This window comes from Notolabrus celidotus, chromosome 8 (assembly GCF_009762535.1).
Source record: "Notolabrus celidotus isolate fNotCel1 chromosome 8, fNotCel1.pri, whole genome shotgun sequence".
NCBI classification, from domain to species: Eukaryota; Metazoa; Chordata; class Actinopteri; order Labriformes; family Labridae; genus Notolabrus; species Notolabrus celidotus.
Window position 1 is genome coordinate 20349798 of NC_048279.1, and position 19469 is coordinate 20369266.

The window sequence follows — 19469 nt, forward strand, 5'->3', positions numbered from 1 at the left end:
ATATGTGGGAATGGATGAAATCAAACCTGTAGCTGTGATATCTTTCTGTGTTTAAAGTTCAAATAGAGATAAGTCTCTGAACTTACTAGAATAGACACATTTCCTCAAATGAGTGGTAATACTGTGCAGAGCCTGTACATGGCTTATTATCAGTAGTTTATTTCTGTACACTTATTCTAGGACCTCTCAAAGTTTGCCACCCAGACACATTTCTTCACAAAAACCTGTATGTGAGGATGAAAGGTGTTGCGACTCATGAAAATGACCAAATTAAAGTTGATGTTTTCCAGAACGGCACTAGATGTCTCTCTCGCTCCACGGATAAATCTGAGCTTCAGAAAAAAGAAAAAAAAATCCTTGATGTATAGTGAAGGAGTGAAATAAGTGTTAGACAAAGGCAGAGTGACGAAGAGAGACAGGGGGATGGGGGAGACAGAATAAATAAAGTATTGAGTTTGTGACTCTGGCAGCATCTAATGGGGTCAGGGAATAAGACACCTCCAAAATTGAGTGTCTGTGTAAAGCTGGCTTGATCAGACACGGGGCACTGGACGTGCACCAACACACTCTCACTCTTCACAGTTGCACACGATCAATCTTAGTGACAAGAAACTCAAACTGTCATGCTCACATAGAGAGCCAATCTCAGTTGCAGACAAAGTGACAATGCATGTGTGCTCACACATTTGTCTGAACAAATGAACCTTCTTGCTCGGTGTCAGTCTCATCCAGTGTTCACATCTGATTTCCTCTAAAGGCACGCTACACTGATGCTGTAACAGGAATACATCTGCCATAATTACTATTATTTGACTCAACATGCACCGTGTTTTGGACAGTGATATAGCCTCTATCTTTTCCCCAACACCCAAGAGTAGACTCTCTTTCTCTATTGCTACCCTCCTTGTTGTTGCCCATCCTGCCTTCTGTCTTTCTCCATTTCTGTCTGTCTCCTAATCCATCTCATCCTGTAAATCTGTCTCTCTCTCCCCCCTGCAGGCCTCAGTACTACAAGTTGATAGATGAGTGTATCGCTCAGATCGTGCTCCACAGGAATGGAGCAGACCCTGACTTCAAATGCCGTAACCTCAACCTCAACATTGAAGGCTTGATAGGTGAGTTGTTGGACCAGAACATACACACAATCTGATATCTGGTTGTTGAGAACACTTGGTACCTTCTTACAAATTACCCCAAAACCCTCAAGTGTAGCCTGTTTCAAATGCATTGTTCACTTCACTTAGTAGTATTCATGCACTTTCTCAGACATTAAAAAACAAATTAATGCATGATACAGATGGATGAGAAAGAGTTGTGTTGGTAGAAATCTTAAACTATGTTTTACTTAAGGCATGCCCTCATGCTGTGTTGCTGTCAACAACAATAAACAGGATTTAAGATACATTTTGTCCTGTTACTTTTCACATCGTCCGTCCACATTGTTGTAGTGGCACAGAAACACCACAGAGTGGAGCCAGAGAGGGAGTGTGTGTGTATCAGTGGGTTGAACTGAGCTACAGGTTCTACAGACACACATCAGGGATATAAAACAGACTTTATCTGAAGACTGAAAGCTTTATAAGACCAAGCAAAAAATGATGCACACGTATTCGATGATATACCTCTACCCTCTGTCAGTGTTGACACGCCACAAGAGATTTGTTAGATGGTGGTTTTCAGGAACTGGTTATGGTACTAGTTTTCACATAAATCAGCAGTGCCAAAGAACATATATCTACAAGTCTACCTTTCATTTAAAGGAGAGGTTCACAATTTCTAAGCCTAACTTGTGTGATGGAGAACAAAATCTATGAGCCCCATTTTTTCAAAAGTAGTTCATCTAAAGCTGCTATGATGCGTCATCAGTATGTGTGACAATGTAAGGGAGTATGTTTTAACTTTACTTCTTTTTCAGTACAAGGTTCCCTCCTTTGTGTTAAATGTGCTGCAGTGGATGCACTGTAATGCAACATCTGGAGAAACAGAGGGATTTTTAAAAATCTCCTGATAGCCAATATGGAAGTAAGGAATGCTTACAGCAAGCATAAACTGTCCAAATGTCCACAAGTAGACCTCACCTGGCTGTTGGTTTCAAACAGACTTGAACAATTGCGAGTCTTGCCCATAAGAAGAGCACAGCTTACCAGCTAAAAAGGGTGACAGAGAGAAGTATGATTGCCTCTGATGAGTGTCAACTCCTGTTATTCCGATGAAATGGTGAATTTGTGGTGCATAATGATATATGTGCATGTGGAATTGTGGCCTTGAGTGACAGCTCTAAATGTTGACTAGGAAACACCTACTGAGTATAGTAAAATAAACCAGAGCAGAATGGAGGTGCAGGCCATGTCTCAAGAGTTCAATATTCCTTTATGGCAGGTCTCCCTTGCTCACCGCAGGAGGCTCTAATTGCACTGCTTCTAAATGCGTCCTGACACACACGCACACATGCACACACAGGCTGGCTGGCCTCCTTTAAGGCTGCCAGAGTTATTATCGGTGGAAAGCAGCCCAATTCTGCCCTGCATGCATTATTTAGTGTTTTTCTTTGAACTCTGAAATTCAGCACAGTTTCCCCCCCGTATTCTGGTTCCCTTCGTGCTTTCTATTCAAAGTTTGTCCCATTTAGCTTAGCTACCATGACAGAAGTAACCCCCTCCCCTCCATTACACATCCAATAACCATGTGAACTTGTACACAAATGCACACACTGAAATTGTACGTGTTGGCATATTAGAGTGAGGTTCTTTCATCTGGCAAAAACCTTCTTTTTCTCCAAATAGTTTTCTCATTTTTCCCCTGCCTCGCCTGCTAGCCTCCTCTTATATGAGGAATGATGAATATTTTCAACCTTCTCCATTTTCTCTTGCAATTGAAGCCTCAAACTTTCTCTCCAAAATCCGTCTAAATCACTCTCTGTAAGTTTATGTAATTTCTTCACTTTCTAATTTAGCCTTTCACAGCGCCTCTATCTCTGCAATCTATCTGTTTGATCCCTCTCCTGGGCATCATGATTAGCTGTCTTTGATCCAGTGACTTTTTGGCATTCATCTTCATGTTAATTAGCTCTTTTATTGCACATGCTCTGCAAGCCCTTGGGCACTGAACCACCTGTAGACCTCGCAATTATTCTGTGAAAGTACCCTGTTGGTCAGCCTGTGTCCTTTCCACCCTCTCCTCTGCCAAGCAGAACCTCGGATAATGGACAACTCCCCGACTGTTATATTGTCTTCTTTTATCTTTACAGTCTGTCAGGAAAAAAGGGGAATGTGATTTCTTTTGGAGAATAAACCTGATGTGAGATGTTTTTCACATTGAGAGGAATTAGTGTGCTCCCACCTCTCTCCCACTCTCACAGCCAGGCAAAGGTGTATTTAAAGAAGGCTTAAAATTGAAGCAGCATGCAACAGATAGTATCCCATTATAATGAGATGCCTCCACATTCATCTCACATAGCTTGACTTTGACTAGTGTGAATAGTAAGACACATAGGGCACTTCCTCTTGAGTAAGCGTCTGCTCGTGAATGCACACAGCATGTGCCAGACTAAAGGGTGTGATGTCTTCACAGCCTGGTGTGTGCAGGTGCTTGTCTGAAACCCCTCCATCTTAACCACCATCCTTCTTCCCTCTTTCTCCTCTTTCTTTTATCATGTCTTTTCTGTTTGTCCACAGACAACATGGTGGACCAGCTCAAGGTGGACACGAGTGAGGCAAAAGCAAATGAGCTGGAGAAGAAGGTAAAATGTGCACACATTTATTCAAATTCAGAGTCCTGAATTCATAAGTATTCACACCCGCAGCAACAGCGTGACATGCAGACAGGCATATTTTCCAGTCAACCCAGAAGCACAAAAGTACGACAATCATAAAGACGCAAAAGAAAATCGTGCACAGTACAAGGCAACAACACACCCGGAGACACATTAGCATCATCATGAATTCCTTTTGACTATTATCTGGTTGACATGAGACGACAAATGAGAAGAAGCAAGTAACTGAGGATGACTTAGAATAAGTATACACATGTCTGATAGCAACCCGGCAGACAAGAACTTTCGAAAGGAAGTAAAAAACATGCAACACAGACGCATACATATATTCACACAAGGGGATAAATGCCTTGATTGCAGTGTGCTGCTACCCTGATGTTTCAGTCGCAGTGACAGGATAATTGCAAAGAGGGAGCTGAAACTAGCCTTCATTCAGACACACACTCTCACACTGGATCACACTCGTTGAATGCACACACACCCACACAAGCAGACATAACATGAACACACTTGGATTAATTCATGTTGACCACACACTCCCGCCATAGTGCTGGTTGTGTATGATGTGGTAATTGCAGACAGTCTCTTTGGCAGGAATTAGGGATGAGGCTGTCAGGGTGCTGACAGCCAGAGTAATGGATCTGCTGTCGGCAAATTAAACAGCCATGTGTGTCTGTGTGTTCATGGATTCATCGGTTCAAATACACTCATCCTGTTTGTCAAGTGTCCTAGAGGAAAAAATCCTTGAAAATTTGTGAAAGTGAGACAATTAAAAGTGCTAAAAAATGTTTCGCTATCTTCTTCTTTAATGGACGCCAAGGCTTTAGAGTGGAAGTGAGAAGTGAGTTCATACAAGTGCACTGAAGCGTTCTATCTCATAATTGACACTAATTTGCAGTGTAAATTATACAATGAAACTGAAAGCGCTAGGCAGCAGAAAATGGCTTGTACAGGTCTTACAGATACAATTACTGTCACAGCATCAAGAGGGAGTCTCAAAGCTTGTTCATGCAAACACACTTTGCTCCCATATTTCATTAGACAACTCAGGTGTTTTGTCAGCTTCGGGGTTGATATTAATGTAATGTATTTAAAATTATGCTACTTTTTTTTCATGCAGTCCAATTACATTACATAATCTTCAAAATGATTTGGCTTTTGAAAATGTCTTGCTTAACATTGATCCTTTTGTCTGAGAAGGGAAACCGGTTATTGGTCCTAACTGTTCTAGTTATTTGTGACAGTATATTCTAAACACAGCAGGCATGTATCCTATCAAGGGGAAGAGATTTGTTCATAGGCTGATAAGGCCATAATGGGGATTCTGCATAAATACAAGTTGTCAAATAATGGCTGATTATCATTGCACAAAAATAGGAAGGTTACTTTCACAATAATGCCAAAGTGTCGGTCGTTGACAAAAGAAGTCTACTACCCTGAAGAAGATTCCTCTTGAAATTGATCACCCAACAAAACTTATAGCTCTCCATAAAGATCTACCAAGATCTTTTATTGTATTGTATTCTGTAAATATACTGCTTCATACCTTGAGTCTGCTCTTCTTCATTACCCTTTACATGTTTGTAGCTGGATGCAGAGCTGACGGCACGCCATGAGCTGCAGGTGGAGCTGAAGAAACTGGAGGGTGACTATGAGAATAAGCTGCAGGACTTGAGCCAAGAGAAGGAACAGCTGGCAACTTCTAAGCAGGAACGAGAAAAGGAGAACCAGGGACTTCAACAACAGTTAACCACTCTGCAACAGAAGGTACACACACACACACACACACACACACACACACACACACACACACACACACACACACACACACACACACACACACAAACACACAACCATGCACTTACTCACACACACCTGTCATTGTGGGACTGAATGCGTTTTTAATACAAATACCTCAAATTAAAATCGAAGCAGCTCACATTTTTACTGCATTCTGTTTGACTGTGGGGTATTGAGCCAGTAAGATAAATGACAAAAGTTCTCTCCACCCATTTCTGATTTGTGAATAAATCTTAAAGTTAATGCCTGAACTCTCTGAATTACAAGCGAGTTAGATCCGGAAAGACACTTGCAAAAATCTCTTTGGCAAGGTGACCAGTCCAGGCGTTATACATTATTGCTATGTCTACTGCGTGCTGTGAATATATAAAAGAAGTGCAACACAGTTTGGAAAAAAGTCACTGAACTGCTGCAGTTGTGAGAAGAAAGTCATTCTTCTCCTCCACTCAAAGCAACTTTGGTATCCCACCCAAACTTTGAAGCAAGTCCCAAAATCCCCAAATAGTATTTCAAAGTTGACACCCATGTTAAAATTGGAAGGACAGAGGCGAAGAAGCTTACTAAAGGAGGTGACATAGGGCTACATAGGGATGTGTTCAAGGTTGAGTCAAAAAATTATAATTAGGCAAAGGTAAACAAGTAGCCATCATGGTGTGTTCAAATGTCATTTAAAAAAAAAAAAAGACGTTTCAATGAAAAACATGAAAACAGTTCTTTTGAAGGATGTGTCAACTTTACTAGCAATATATAATTAATACTATTTACATAACTACAATCTGTTTAACTTCCTAACATGAACTCTTATGAGCTCAAAATGCATCATCAAAACTACTTACATTGGTCCAATCCCATGTTGATAAAAGTATTAAAAGCTTTTAGGAATATCCCTTTTGGCTACATCTAAAAGAGATTTTTAAAAAGTGCAATCAATTTGCAATGACTTGCAAGGTACCTATGAACAATCATGTAATTATAACGATTAAAAAAAGTAATCATTTGACAGTCTTTAAAAGAAGCAAATCATTTGGACTGAATCAACAGAAAGCGGTCTGATAGTTTAATAAGTATTGTAAAATTTCCCGGAAACCCTTAAAACACAAAACTGAAACTTCTCCAAAAAAAAAACTGTAAAAGTAAAAAATTTCAAGGCTTAGAGGAATGCAATATTGCAGAAGGCTTAGCACCAAAAAGTTTTCCAACATCTCTGCACACCCACACAAACACAGAAGCCCCCTGGCCTAAATGATTTGGCCAACTGTTAGCATGGCATGAAAAGAGGAGAAAAACTGAAAGGATACTGTGAGATGAAGCCAAATCCTTCAGAGATTAAGAAACTCACTAAAATCACGGGAAGTGTGGGTATAGGAGTATAACGAGTGACAAAAGGGAAAAGAAAGAAAGGGAACTGATGGAGATGGGACAAACAGAAACTCTAAGGCCAAGATACACATGCAGGCTGTTGTGTGTGTGTGCGTGTGTGCTTATGTGTGTTCACTCATATATTAGAGGCAAAGATGAGGATTGTTTAGCTGTCAGTGTCCTGCTGCCACACCAGCTGGACTCTGCCTCACTGTGACACCCCAACTCACAAACCTACCAAGTGACCCAGAACAGTCTGCCGCTGTGCGCGTGCGCTCATAAATAACCACATGAAGACGTCGCTGTGTTCGTGTATGTCTGTGTTTGCGTGCGTGTGCATGACTGTCAGTAAAGAGAACACAGCTTCCAAAATGAGCTTCATCCAAAGTGGCTGATGCCAGCAGAGTCATCTTCTCACCATGCAAGAGCCAAAACACACAAACACGCATATGCGCACACAGTTGTTCGGGCGCATCAACAGCATTACCAGCCGGGCATCTAACAAGCTTCTCGTACGAAGATGGCTCACTTTCTCTGTGTTTGAGGCACTGCCCATCGAAGATTTCTTCACATGTAGAGATCTCTCAGTGTCCCTCCGTGTGATGAAGTGCCCAACTCTTCATCTGCTGCCTTGCTAAGAAAGCTTGCCTCAGAGGCCCTTCATGTCTGTTACTCTTTTCGTAGTTAGTAGAAAAAACAAAACAAATTTGCTTCGCCACACACACACTTTTCCACAGATATACATGAACTTTGTTTACAGTTTATACACCGAGGAACACATATGGTTAATGAACTTCTTCACTTCTTCCAGCATCTCTATATTAACATGCTTCAAATCATTAAACCATATATGCATATTCCCATTCAACTCAAAGTCTACATTCAGAGGCCACTGTTGTCTGGGTAACTTGAATTAATCTGACAATTTAATGAATTGGCCAGTTTTTTTAAGATGCCTAACTTGTGTAAATACTGAAGCGAGTATTTCAGTGCTGGAATGAAACATTGATTTCACAGCCACTGCTAATTAAGAAGTTTGTTCTCCTCTTTTAAAACTTTTTCTTTTGAATTGGGCTTAAATCCCCCCCGCTATGTTTTTGTCTCAGCTCCTCGTACTGCATTCTTTCCTCATCTTCCTTAAAACTCAATCCTGCCCAGGCTTTAATCCCAGTCTGTGTCACTCTTCCACTCTTTTGTTCTGCCTTTTTTTTTTCCTCAAATCTAATCACTCTGTTGGCACTGCTATTTATTTGAAAGGGCGGAGATGGCAAATCCAAACAAAATTGACATCAGTTCAAGAAACAAAACAACTCTTGACACTCAAGACAGTCTTTTTGTTACTGATGTTCTTTGTACTGTGTATTGCTTAAAAACAAACAGTATCTTTAGTTAAATATGAATTGATATTTGTCCTTCTGTCCTTGCAGATTGAAAAGCTTTCTAAGGATCTGGAAGAGGCCAAGACTAAAGTTGTAACAGTCACTGTCCCGGTGCCAACACCTTGTATGCCCCCTCCACCTCCTCTCCCTGGCCAGAGTGCAGGTATGCCACCTCCACCTCCCCCGCCACCCCTACCAGGCCAAACAGGAATGCCTCCCCCCCCACCTGCTCCTCCTTTACCAGGCATGCCAGGACCTCCACCTCCGCCACCCCTCCCTGGCATGCCAGGACCTCCACCTCCGCCACCCCTCCCTGGTATGCCAGGACCGCCACCCCCACCACCCCTCCCTGGCATGTCAGGACCGCCACCCCCTCCACCTTTACCTGGGATGGGACCTCCACCACCACCGCCACCACCTGGGGGTCCTGGTGCTCCTCCTCCACCACCATTTGGCATGGGGGGTTGGGGCGCTCCTGCACCACCACAACTGCCTTTTGGGCTCCAGCCTAAGAAGGAGTACAAGCCTGAGATCCAGCTGAAAAGAGCAAACTGGAGAAAGGTTAGTCCTAATATATGGCTCAAAATATCATCTGTAGTTTTCAGTTGTTTTTTTGTTGATGTGTAATATATTATGGGAATTTGAAATCCTCTTCAAGTCCTACATTCTTTGATTTATCTTCAGGGGTAGGGATGGGTATTGAGAACCAATACTTTTTGGTACTGGTAAGTAATTGGTTGGTACTGAAAGTACCGTTAAGCTCATGATTAATGGTGCTCTTACAAGCATTTTACGCCAACATGTTGCCAGCTGTCAGCCAATCAGCCGACTGCTGGCCAAACAGCAGACCGGTCGCTTCATAACACCCAACTACATGTTTCTACCATCTACTTTAGTAAATTTTGCCAACAAGTTTCATTGGGCCTTACCCTGTACAGTTTAGATGCACTCATCTCTGCTTCAAATCAGTAGGAGCATTAGACAAATGCTCGTCTGTTTGTCAGACGCTCCGGTGACAGTGTCTGCATGCAGAGGCAGAAGATAGTCAACTGAGAGGAGACTAATGAGTTTGATATTAACAAAATAACTAAAGATAAGAATGCAACTTGCATTTCACTGTTGAGTTTAGTGATCTTCATTAAGAGCTGATCCTGAAAACACCATAAAAACTGGAGCAGCAACTTCACGTTTGCACAGTAAGTAATTAAAAATGTTTCTAAATATGCCATGCAGATGGTTAGTAAGTATGTAAGTAACTGAATTAGCCCTACCTTTATATATGGTATCAGTACTGGTATTGATAAAATCCTAACAATTAGGGCTGGGCAATAAAACGATAACGATAATTATCGTGATATTATTTAACTCAATATAAATATAACAAATGTACAATAAAACATTGATATATTTAAATCTGTAATTACACCCCTCAACTGCTGGAAAGGGATGGGGTGCTAGTGTATCTTAAATGCTAGTTCCCACCCTACATTAGACAGACGAAGAAGTCGGCATGGAACGAACAACAGAACGTAAACACAGCTGAAACGAGCGACACTGAAGAAATCTCAAAACCTACCAAGTCAAAGCAGAGTGAAAACAGTCTTGATAAGAAAGGCCACTAAACTTCATTAGTTAAGATTTTTTGGCTATTTACTAGACGACTGAATCTGAGGTACAAGCTAACAAACCGTCTGGTTTCTTCAATTTTCACTCAGGACAAAAAAAATCTGATATGAAAAAAGTTATCGAGATAACATCTTTTTCAATATAGCCCAGCTCTACCAACAATACCCGTCAGGGCTGGGGAAGACTGATGATGCATCGTCCATTCCTCCATTTCCAACATGGGCCTTGTGTTTTTTTACTCTGCTTTGCTGCTTGTTGCCTTTCTTTGTCATCTGTGTCATGAAAACATCAAGTCTAACACTGTCACAGAGAGTAGAAAAGCTTCCTTTCTTGTAATCAGTTAGAAATTTCTGGTGCATATCGGTGTTAGCAGTAGAGTATTTTGCAACATATTTCCATTTTCGGGTTAAAAGTGGTTCATTTTACTATTACTACTCAGGAGCAGAGGGCATCTGTTTCATGCTACCCAGCATGGCGCCATTTCTACATCCTCCTCTGCTTTCATCACAGTTAGTTTTTTGGTTTGCAATACTGATATTAAAAGATGTAGACGTTATGTATAGAGCTTAAGATACAGTAAGAACAGGATATTCAGGTGGCAACACAAAAGAAACCCACACAACTGTACTTTAAATATCTATGTCCAGTTTAAATGAAGTCAATACAGTATAAAGAACATAGGAGATTATGAAAAGAAAACTAAAACAAAATAATTTACATTTTTTTTGCTGTCGTTCTGTGAAATCAGTTTTCCAAGCTCAGAATCTGTCATGGAAATATATCTCATCCTGTTTATACATTTTTATTCAATCAAGAGAGTACTGAACACTGTATTGAAGCCCCTTACACCCACATGAACATAATGTGGGGTATTATTTTTAATGAGCAAGGTTTGAAAGCATTTGATTTTTCAAATAGTCCAGTTTGAAATAGCTCAGGGTGTGCTTTTGTCTGTGCAACAGTTTGAGAGAAGTGTGAGATGGAGGTTTAACAGTGATTTTCTGACCTGCAGTGACTCCCATGCTTGCGTGTAGCTCATGACTATGTGCTTCATGTTCTTCTCCTCCCTCTCATCTGTGATGGTTAAAACATCAAAACGGCCCCCTGTCTTTCTTTAGCCTAAAGCTACTGTTTAATGGCTTCAGCAGACTTCATCAGCATTTAACTTCTCTCTCTCTCTCTCTATCTCTCCCTCTTTCTCCCTCTCTCAGTCTGATGAGGATGTTTGACGAGGATGTCACAGAAATTGCTTTTTAATAAGCCTTCTTCTTTTAACTGCGCCACTGAAAGATAATTAAATTGCTGCTAGAAAGGACAGTATTCTTTTGTAATTTAAATTAACTTTTTTTCTGGCTTGGTCTCATCCTCCTCTTTGCGTGCTCTCTTGCTTTCTTCCGTGCTCCTTCAGCTCATCCCCATATCACATTTCCCTTCCCTTTTCTCTGTCTTTTCCGTCCTACATCCCCATCCCCGAGGCTTTGTCCATAATGAAAGGCCTGATATCTGTGAATTTACTACCATGGCTTTCTCACTCGCTCTCTGTGTTTCACTTTCTCTCTGTTTCTTTCTCTTTGATGAGAACACTCAGAAAGTGAGCAAAAAAACCATACAAAGTGAATTGTGACTTGTGACCAGAATAGAGAGGGAGAGCGAGAGTAAAGAACCAAAACAAAAGGGAGGCATACAAAACAAAAGAGAGAGCTCCTGGAAAAGGTTGAGGGAAGGAAGAATTGAGGGGAGCAAAAAGAAAGCGGGACCCTTTGTATGTCTTTGCTTTTCTGTTTGTGAAGCATAAGACGCTTTGTGGTAGAGATAGTGTTTGAAGATTGGAAAAAAAATGACTACTTCTTTCCTCTTCACTCTGTCCTCTTCCTGTTTTGTTTCCTCTCCTTTCCTTAATCTTCTCCACAGACAAACCTTTTTGGGAAAGTTCATGATAAGTTCCATAATATGGTGATTTGACCGATGCAATCGTCCCTAAATTTGTAATTTGGCCTCTTTCTCTTTTAAAAATCTGTCTTTTCTTTCTCTTAGATTGGACCGGAGGACCTCTCTGAGAGCAGTTTCTGGACCAAAGCAAAGGAGGACAAATTTGAAAACAATGAGCTCTTTGCCAAACTCACACTGGCCTTCTCCTCGCAGACAAAGAGTGAGTATTTGGCTTGCATGTTTAACTAATGCTATCATCATGTTGAGTTTCACAGTAATGAGCAATGTCGTTCTCTGTTTCTCACCTCTCCCATGATCCTCCCCTCTCATATCAACTCCATGTCTTTTCAACTCTCCTGCTCTACTTTTATCAGCCTCTAAAGGTAAGAATATCATGCACACACTTCCATTTAGTTCTTTTTCACACATTTTCTAGCCTTTCTCACCCTTCACTTCCTCTGCTTGGAGGACACCCTGCACATTTACATTATTCAGCAACTCTGTGTCAAAACAGCATCCCTCACTAGTTCATGAATAAACCACCCACACCTTTGTTTGCGTATGTGTTTATCTTCTCACTGTGCCCGTGACTTGTTGTGCAGAGACTGCACGCTTACAGTTGGGGGTGAGATGAATGGGGACTTGGGGACAGAGAGAGATGGACAAAGGGAGGAGGGTATAGGGAGACATAAGGAGAAGGTCACTGATGTCCTTTGACTAGCCACCTGCTGTCCTGGCACAAAGCGCTGACACACAGGCCTACGCTCACACACGCACCTGTCCATTCCTATCACCTTGTCCCAGTGTCACAGAGCCTTCTGCTCCAACTCCTCCATATTCATTTCATAACCAGGACACCAGGAAATCATAGACAGACAGTGTGTGTGGGTGTGTGTATAATTCCGTCTGACCTTCAAATTCAAGCCTAGTACACATACACACACAAAGTCTTGCTCATGTCATACACATAAACAGAAGTGGGCATACACACATAGCTGACATTTAACTGACATCAACAGCTAGCATCAGTGTTGGCAGCTGTCCCATCTGCATTCACCTGTATGGCAGGTCCTAACGTCTGCCTGTCACTCCTTGATTTGACCCCCTCCCCCATCCCCTTGGCCCAAGCACCCACGCCTCAACTTTTCATTGGCTGAGACAGCCGCCTGTTCCGGTTGATGTCTAATAACCTTTTCTGAGAGCTGACTATGAAGACACTCTGGCCTTTCAATAGCCCTATACCTGTCTGTTTGTCTGTATTTGTCTGTGTGTGTGTGAATCTGTATGTGTGTGAGAGAAAGAGACGGTAAGGGCAAATCAAGTGGCCTGCACTTTGAAGCAAGTTTAACATACCATGATAATTTGGTCTTGCTAACCCTAACAGAGCAGGGTGTGCTACATGGTCACATGATGCCGGTTATCACTGAAAAGTCAGCCCAATCTCTCCATGACGGCACTCGCATAAAAAGGGCATTGTTCTCAGCATGTGACTGATCACAATCATGAAATGTCTCTTGGCAGCAGAGCCTATACTTTACAAACCCAGATTAAGCTTTCATGTAGAAAAATATGATGTCAACACATAATCAAGGCTTAACTCATCAGACATGCAGCTGTAAAACACATCTGACTGAATGTGCAAATTAAAGTTTATAATATCATTGACCCATCATTGGTACAAGAAAGATTTGACAAAAGGTACCTTTAGCATTTAATAGAATTATTACTAAATTCACTTATCTCTCAGATGGTATATCATTGACAGCTTAGGACTTACTCATTTTGCTACAGCCTTGTTGGTGTTAAACAGTGTTGTGGTGCAAATAGAAATGAATTAAAAAAAAAACACCACAATTTAAAGCTGTGAATAGGCATACGATTGTAAGTTACAACAGGTACAAGGCTCAAATGCTTTTTATCAGTCTTTTTTGTATGATGAAAATTATTAATTACAAGGAGAGTTAATCGGTCAGCTGATTAATCGGGTCAAATAATTGCATTTTAGAATAATGAGCATTTGCTGATGTCTGAGCTCACGAAGCAGAGTAAAAAAATAAATAATGTGCCAGCAGTCTTATCAGTGTGGCTGCTGTTGAGCAATGTTGGTGCTTCCACTCATGTCCACTTTGCTATTCCGCATTCTACTTTAATTTTCCTCAGTCAGCGTCACCATTCCCATCCTGAATGAAAGCATTTCAAAATTTAAAACAGCTATTGGCTGGTGATTATTGATTTGAACTCAGTTATGATGGACACAATGCAGTTTAATATTGCTTCTGACATAAATATCAGTTGGGTTCTGAAACATATATTATCACCTAATGTATTTTTTCTTTTTTATGAATTAATCAAAAATCCATCTAAAACATGTTGCTGGCTAAGAAACCATGTACATTAGATTGTAATGTGCATGGAATGATGGAGGTTATCATTAAAAAAGTGATATAGGCATCATACATCAGCCATTGGCCGACCTTCTCTCTAATTAATGGCATTGACCATTGAAAGCTAATATTGTTCAACCACTAACTACAAGGAATATGTTAAATCAATATTCTTTACATAAAAAATAATTAATGACCTTCAGAATCATCAAAGAAAGTGAATGGTCCTAAGGCAGAGTTTATACCTGTTGATCTCTTCTCTTGAACAAAGCCTACTTAAGAGCTCTTTGGCTGTGCAGCATTTAAGTTACCATGGTGATGTAAAAGAGGTACCCCGGATGTAATACAGAAAATTTGTCTTTAAAGTTACCCCCAATTTCCAAATCCTGTTTTACAGTCCAGTGTATAGTTGAATTCTTGTGTGCATGTTTAAATTTGTTGGTGGCAGAATGAATACGTCATTGATTAAGAGTATTAAATTTAGCTGTTTAGCTGCTCTTAGACTGGTAATGAATATCTACTCTTCACCTCATGTCCTTCTTTCTCTTTCTAAACACACTGCTCAAGGCCTTGTGCATCCTCCTCCTGACCTCTCTCTCCTCCTCCTTATCTCTCACCTCTGGGAGCTTTATTCTTCCTCATCCTCCTGTTCCTTTTCCTCTTTGCGCCTTCCATTCCTCGTTACCAAGCAAAAGCAGACCAACACCACACCGAGCCACAGCTGACCCATCTTGACCCCTCTCCCTCCTCTCCATCAGCTGCCCAGCAGCGCAGCTGGGTTGGCATGCACACACACACACACACACACACACACACACACACACACACACACACACACACACACACACACACACACATACACACATACACACCCACACAGAAAACAGACGTGCAGGGTGGTAATATGCTCAGGGCAGGGTCAGGGGTGACCTCTGAGCCTCGGTGGAAGTGCAGAGAGCTGATGGTGGGAGACACGCCCTCTGGCTGTACATGGCCGTATCCTTTGCTCTTTTTCTATGTTGTTATTTCTATTTTCAGTCTGAATATCTCTAGCTATGTATTTATCTGTATCTGGATCCCTTCTCTCCTGAAAATAGGGTCAGATTTTCAGTTAAGGTCAAGCCAGTTATCCTTCATGCTGCTGTTTTTACAGCTGCTGAACATGTCAGAGTTTAACCAAACAAATGCTTAAAAATCCTGAACAAATTGCAGAGATAATAACCAAAACATTTATTGGTTTAGTGGTTTTATTTTTATTATACTAAGATCAGTTTCACCTTGCCAAGAGATCTTGGAGATCTTGCCAAGAAGCTGCTTTCCAACACTGATCATTAAGTCGCATCTATTTCAAATCTAGTATCTCCTGTGGTTTTTAATTTTGATGGTTTGACATTTCTCTTAAATGAAGTTGTAAATCTGATCTGATTTAACTCACAAGAAAAATGAAAACACATAAACCTTCCCTCTGCCTGATAAAATGGTTGGATATGTATTTCCATCAGTTGCGTTGATGTTAGGCAAGAATGTAACATCTCCAGCCTACTATTGGATGAAAGTTTGTCCTTACCTGGTTTATTCCACTCTGGACTCCTTTACCTTGTGACTGTTGACCCTTCTCCTCTTAAGCTACTTAACTTGCCTTGCATACAACCATCGTAGCCAAGGCTGCTGTCAGTAGTGCTGAGCTGCTGAACAGCTTGTTCATAAGGTTGGACATGCTTGAAAGACTAAGCAATCTACATTACATTGGGAATTGAGCAATTTAATGGTCAATCAATAAAACTAGCAAGGTTTTGCTTATTGAGGATGCAAGCGCTCAGGGTTTTCACAAGGTACACCACCTCTGGGAGCTGTTTGCAGATATATTCTTTCAGACTTGCTTGGAGGCTCCCGCTGGCTGTCTCTCTGTGGTGGTGTGAATCCATTTGTATGAATGTCGATAAACCATATTTTTCATTACACATTTTGCAGTTTAAGGTAATTGTAAGTGGTGGCTTTGTTGCTAGCACCATTTTTGGGGAAGAAAATAAGTTGTGATATTCCTCTTTGTGATATATTCCTGCTTTTTGTAATGTTTCTGAGTTTTGAATTTGGTTGAATGGATGCCCAGTCTGACATAAAAGCAAGCTGTTACACTGAACATCTGTACAGTTTGATGGGTGATAAAATTCCTCTCTCCATCCAGAGTATTTTCAAGAATGTATTAGCCGTTAACCACCAGCTTTAACTGCAGTATTATAGTGCATACATCATGCTGTTACGCTGCCATCTTCTACTCTGTTAGACATTTTAAAAAGACTATCAATTTCCCCCATTGTGGTGCTGAGCATATAATAGGAGGCACTGTATGACTATTTGCAATCATAAACATCCTACTTGTTTAAATAAGAAGGTATGTGCAACAATGAAGCAGTTGGTATAATGTATTAGGTTTCTGACTGTGAGCTTATCCCTTCATTCACCCCTAAGCTGCTCGTTTCAAATCTGCACTTTAAAGGGCTTGTGTCTGTGTGTACTCCTCAGTATTTGCTTTCTGTATCTTTCCTTTAATAATTTAAAAACAGAAATACAAAACAGGTGAAGAGCCCAGAGAGGGTTCATTTAGCTAAGGTAGCTAACTTTTCTAAAGGGCAGGAGGACAGTGACAAGGCTAGAACTCTTCCACTACTCATTTAATATGAGAATATGTATCTTGAACTGTCCTCTCTCACTTTTTCAACAGTGTTTGATAGCAGGTGCCTTTTGAAGTTGGCACCTCAGATAGCCCAATTAGCACAAAAATGAGAGAGCGAGAAATGGAGTGAGGAGGAGGAGGAGGAGGTTGAAAAAAAAAAAAAGAAGAGTGAGCAGAGGGAGAGGCTGGGCTTCGGGGAGCGGTGGTGATTAATTTGATTCGGGAAAGAAAAGGAGAGAAAAGGGCCAGGAGCATATATGATTATTAATCCTTATAATGCGAGGATCATTTTCATATCCCAATTCTCCAGCCTCACTCTCTTCCCTCCTCTGTGTCTCAGTCTCTGCTGCTGTGTTTCTGTGATCTGTTGTCGCACGACGACCCAATTTCTCTTTTCGTTGGAGATCCCCCACAATCCCATGAAGTCACTTTTTGATGCCACTGTATAACGCTACACACCTACACATGCAAAGGCACATTCCTGTATCTCATAGCTTTCTGTACAATAGAGACAGTATCATTGCAGATGAGTTGCATGTTTGTCAGTGCGAGGGTGCCTGTGTGCTGGTGTATGTGCTTGAGAGTGGGTGGTTGAGCTCAGCCACATTTACAAACCAATTATAATAAGCCTTTTGATCTCCTTGTGTTCTGAAGAAATCAATTTCCCTCTCTGTAGGTATGTGTGTCTATGTGTGTCTATGTGTGTACGTGTGTTGAGTTTCCTCTTATGTCTGTTCCGTTCACTTTCCCTTTTAATGAGCCACCAATCAGCAAGAAAGTGTTTGAATGTGTGCGTGCCTCTCTCGGGTTGTAGCCCAATCAGTCCAAAAGATGAAATGAGATATGTAATATATTAGCAATGACAGACCAAGAGGCAAGGACAATTATTATGTAGTGTTGTTGTCAGGGTTATTGGAAGTTTTGCTAAACAGACTTCATAATGTTTGATGGCGAGTGTCATTGTCTCTTACAGAATATTAAATCTAAGCTACTAAAATAAGTTTGGAAAACTTTCTGGTTTTTTTCCCTTAGTTTTTGACCATCCAGCAGAGTGATCGCACGACTGCTACAAAAAATAACAGCAGTGTGATTATGTGATGTATTGACACAGTATATTTACCCCAGGGTCAGTCACGAGGCACAGTTCAGACAATACATCATGTGGAGAAGTCATCCAGTCTCTTCTGATTTTGGTGCTGCTCCACATTTGACAGCTCTTATAAATGACTTGCAAGTTCTAGTTGAAAATGACCACAGGTGAGAAAGTCAGAGACCTTGTTTCACCTCAGTAGTTAGATACCTTATTTCTAACATCAGTCTGTCTCCTCCTCCTCCTTATCATCCCAGTTTCATACCCCCACCCTTCCATAAGCGGCTTCCAGAAAATGTTTGTTTATCACTGTTGGATCCCTCTAGGTCACAGCCAACAAACATTTGTGAGTTGTGTGTTTGTGGGTACTTTTGTGTGTGTGTGTGTGATTGTGTATAATTAGGGAGCGTTTTAGATAACAGTTTATGGCATATGCAGACTCGGAGCTGCAGTCTCCTGAGACTCTTTAAAAACTGCACTAATAAAGCACTTAGATGACTAAATGAGGAATAGGCACACAGTATTAAGACAGGAGTGTTTGTGCGTGCTTCTGCAATTGTGCTAAATTAGTATTGGCTTTGACCCGTGTGTGTTTCCTGTGTCTTCGCTTCTCTGTGAGTGTGTGAATGTCTCTGCGTGTATGTTTGCACTTGTGTAGCCCAGTGTAACAGGCCTTGTTAATAAATCATGCAGTGCTCAGAGTGGGGATGCAGAAAAAGAAGCAGGTTAATGCCAGGGTCACTAATGCTGCAGAACGAGCCGGAAAAAATATTACACTATTCCTTTCTTCTATTCTCGTTCCATTTCTCCATTAAGGCGTTCTTCCACTTATATCTTTAATCCACTTTTTCTCACCCCACCTATTTACCTACAGTGAATAACCTCAGAATGGTGAAACCTCGGTCTGTGTGTAGATGTGTCTGTAAAGCACCTGTAGTCCATATATAGACTGCTTTCAATATAAATGTCTAACCTTTAAATGGAAGATTTGATGTTTATAGGTTGTGTGTTTGTTTGTTTATGTGTACCGGTACTTAAGTTTAAAACCAACTATACCTCTTAAGCCCTTAACAGTAGCAGTGCATTAGGTTGGCTTTGCTTCCTATCTAAGCCTTGGTGTGTATTCTCAGTTCGGCAATAGCGAGCGTTCCCTCATTCACCGTCTCTTTATGGTTGAGGAACAGCCGCAAAATGCCGCTCATTCATCAGGCCTTATCAGGTTCAAACACATCTGTGTGTGCTCACATAAGGTCTCACTGCCAACTGCAATAGCTCCCTCACATGCACAAACAGAGGTATACACTTATACATACACATGTAAACGGGCTAACACACGCTCACACGCTTTTGTCCCACTCATTCTCTTCATCCCATTCCTCCCTCCATGCCTCCCTCTTTATATCTCTCTCTCCGCTGTTTTACATGCAAATGAGCTAAGTGTACTCATGCCGGAGCA

General features: G+C 41.1%; 1 protein-coding gene across 1 annotated transcript in view; it reads left to right on the forward strand.

Moving 5' to 3' along the window:
* LOC117817796 (protein diaphanous homolog 1-like) overlaps nucleotides 1-19469 on the forward strand; it is a 97884-nt gene that overhangs the window by 36114 nt on the left and 42301 nt on the right. The window contains exons 13-18 of the mRNA XM_034690556.1: nucleotides 1000-1115; nucleotides 3675-3739; nucleotides 5360-5539; nucleotides 8359-8871; nucleotides 11971-12085; nucleotides 12240-12248. Coding sequence (XP_034546447.1) covers nucleotides 1000-1115; nucleotides 3675-3739; nucleotides 5360-5539; nucleotides 8359-8871; nucleotides 11971-12085; nucleotides 12240-12248 — 998 coding nt within the window. The remainder of the gene's footprint in view (nucleotides 1-999; nucleotides 1116-3674; nucleotides 3740-5359; nucleotides 5540-8358; nucleotides 8872-11970; nucleotides 12086-12239; nucleotides 12249-19469) is intronic.